We start from the raw sequence: 2,641 nt of genomic DNA, 5'->3' as shown, positions 1-2,641 counted from the left end.
AAGAGGACTCCAGTGGCAACCTGTGAAGCTCTGGTGAACTCCATGCTCAAGAGGGTTAAGGCAGTGCTGGAAAATAATGGTGGCCACACAAAATATTGACACTTTGGACCCAATTTGGACATTTTCATTTAGGGGTGTACTCACTTTTGTGGCCAGCGGTTTAGACATTAATGGCTGTGTGTTGAGTTATTTTGAGTGACAACAAATTTACACTGTTATACAAGCTGTACACTCACTACTTTGCATTGTAGCAAAGTGTAATTTCTTCAGTGTTGTCACATGAAAAGATATAATAAAATATTTACAAAAATGTGAGGGGTGTATTCACTTCTGTGAGATACTGTATACATAATTGGAATCCCCCCCCCCCCTCCAAAAAAAAAAAAAAGTCAAGCTCAACAGAACGTGAGGGGTAAGAGTTGGATTTTGTTATAACATCTGTAGATGTATATGTTGCATAAACTCTTGTATCGGCTGAAGCTGGTGAGTTTTATTGACCTTTGCTTTCCAGTGATGCTTCTAATTGTATGGGTTTGGATTATAAAAGTTGGACAGGTTATAGAAGATGTATGAAATAATTATGCTTAAGAACTTTTACTCACCAATGACTCTTGTAGGAGTATATAGAGCTGGTTGTGTCCATGTACGTGTGCAAGATCCAGTGGTGTGTGTCCATGGCTGTTAGGGATCTTAAGGGCCTGCCGGGATCCAGGACACTGCAGCAAAGCACTGGCCAGGTCTCGCAATCCATGCTGGGCCGCAAAATGTAGGAGAGTAGGAATGTCCTCTGAATGACACTCTGGAAAAGAGAAGAACAAATTTCTACTTAAAAATGTAAATTATGTTTAAGTAGAATATGGCAATAATATTTTAAAACACAGTCTAATCATTTTTATTTACAACTTCAAAAAAATATTTTTCTTAGAGTACTGCACCAAAGAAAGTGATTTTCAATCAGTATATTTTCATGTTTTACAGTGTAGATCTTATTAAAAGAGCTCAATTTAAAATAAAGCTGCAAGCAACGTTGAAAGCTTACCACCACCCAGTAGCTTTAGGAAAACAGTGAATGGTGGGCAATATGCATTTAAATTGGAAAATAAAGGAGGAATATGTCAAAGTAATTTTTATGTGCCAAACTTCCTTCTGCCAGCTAGTGGCGCTATGACCAGCTTTTTTGTTTTCGATACTGGTGCCAAATCGATACTTTTAAAACGGTTCCGGTGCCTAAACGGTGCCTGAACCAATACTTATTAAAAAAATAAAAAAAAATTCCCCTCAAAATGATGGATTGGCCATTAGCGCTATAAACACATGATGTCTGTTTCATTCATACTGGTCGCCAGAGGGCGCCCTCGCACAGAAAATCCACATATCCAGTCACAGAAGTAGAAAACTCCTGACCCTCAAAGAAATCCCTTATATGGACAAAGGCATCATGTTATATCTGTAACTGAGTAAACAGAAGATATAATTGTTTTAAATGATAAAACAAAGATAATAAACACTCGGCTGCGACAATATAGACAATATAATATTGTTATTTAAGCCATCTCTGGTATTTTCATAATAATTAAGTATATTTATAATGTGACCATATTTTAGTTTTCACAAAAAAAGGACAGTAGGGGGCAATTTTTTTGTTTGTTTGCTTACTTTGTTTTATAATAAATAAAAAGAAAACAAGTAGAAAGAATAGAAAAAGAATAGGGAATGCTAGTGTTAGAGGGTCATTTTTAAATAAAAATAAAACAATTCAATTGAACAGAAAAGGAACAGATAATGCTAGTGTTAGAAGATCATTATTTATAATAAATAAAAATAAAATAAGTGGAAAGAATAGAGAATGCTAGTGTTAGAGGCTCTTTTTTCTTTATAAATAAAACAAGAAGCTAGAATAGAAATAGAATAGTGAGTGCAAGTGTTAGAGGGTCAAGTTTTTTAATAAAAAAAACAAGCAGATAAAATTAGATGTAGCATTAGAATAGAGAGTGCTAGACTTAGATGGTCAAATGAAGATGAAAGAGATGTGTTTTCAGCCGTTTCTTGAAAATATTAAGGACTCAGCTGCTTGGATTGAGCTGGGCAGGTCATTCCACCAGAAGGGAACAGTTAATGTAGAAGTCCATGAAAGTTTTATCATAGGTAGAATGCAACATGTTTCAATACAAGCATTTCAGTCAAATGTAATTCATGCAATATTTCAAACCTTTAACCCACTTGGGAAAATCGACCCATGGCAACAGTTTAAAAGTAGCCCAATTCTGTGGAGAAAATGCAGACTTGGCAACCCTGCATCCAACAAGAGCTGCTGGGGTCAGCTTTGACTGATCACAGGTCGAGAATAAGGAGAGATGACTGACAAGACCATGCTGGAGTATTTGCTGCTCAACAGATCCTGAGCTCATTGACAAATATCTGATCTTGTAAGATGTGCTCCCTTTACACAGGGATGCGTGTGATTGAGAAATCGAAAGTGAAAGTAAACAGCGCAAATGCTCATTCAAAAATATTTAAATACACCACATCCCTGATGCACCAAAATTATATACAATATTAGAATGTTTAAAGGAGTGGACACGAAAATCGCTGGAGCGAAACACATGTTGCGGGAGCAGGCGGCAATGGTCAGAGATTCAGC

At 36.4% G+C, this 2,641-nt stretch overlaps 1 protein-coding gene across 1 annotated transcript in view; it reads right to left on the bottom strand.

Annotated features, from left to right (window-relative positions):
* Positions 1-2,641, bottom strand: part of LOC107583309 (B-cell scaffold protein with ankyrin repeats-like) — a 110,359-nt gene that overhangs the window by 43,102 nt on the left and 64,616 nt on the right. The window contains exon 8 of the mRNA XM_016269487.1: positions 603-799. Within this exon, the coding sequence (XP_016124973.1) occupies positions 603-799 (197 nt within the window). The remainder of the gene's footprint in view (positions 1-602; positions 800-2,641) is intronic.

Source organism: Sinocyclocheilus grahami, unplaced genomic scaffold (assembly GCF_001515645.1).
Source record: "Sinocyclocheilus grahami isolate Dianchi unplaced genomic scaffold, SAMN03320097.WGS_v1.1 scaffold52.1, whole genome shotgun sequence".
Taxonomy (NCBI): Eukaryota; Metazoa; Chordata; class Actinopteri; order Cypriniformes; family Cyprinidae; genus Sinocyclocheilus; species Sinocyclocheilus grahami.
This window is presented reverse-complemented; position numbering and strand designations above follow the sequence as displayed.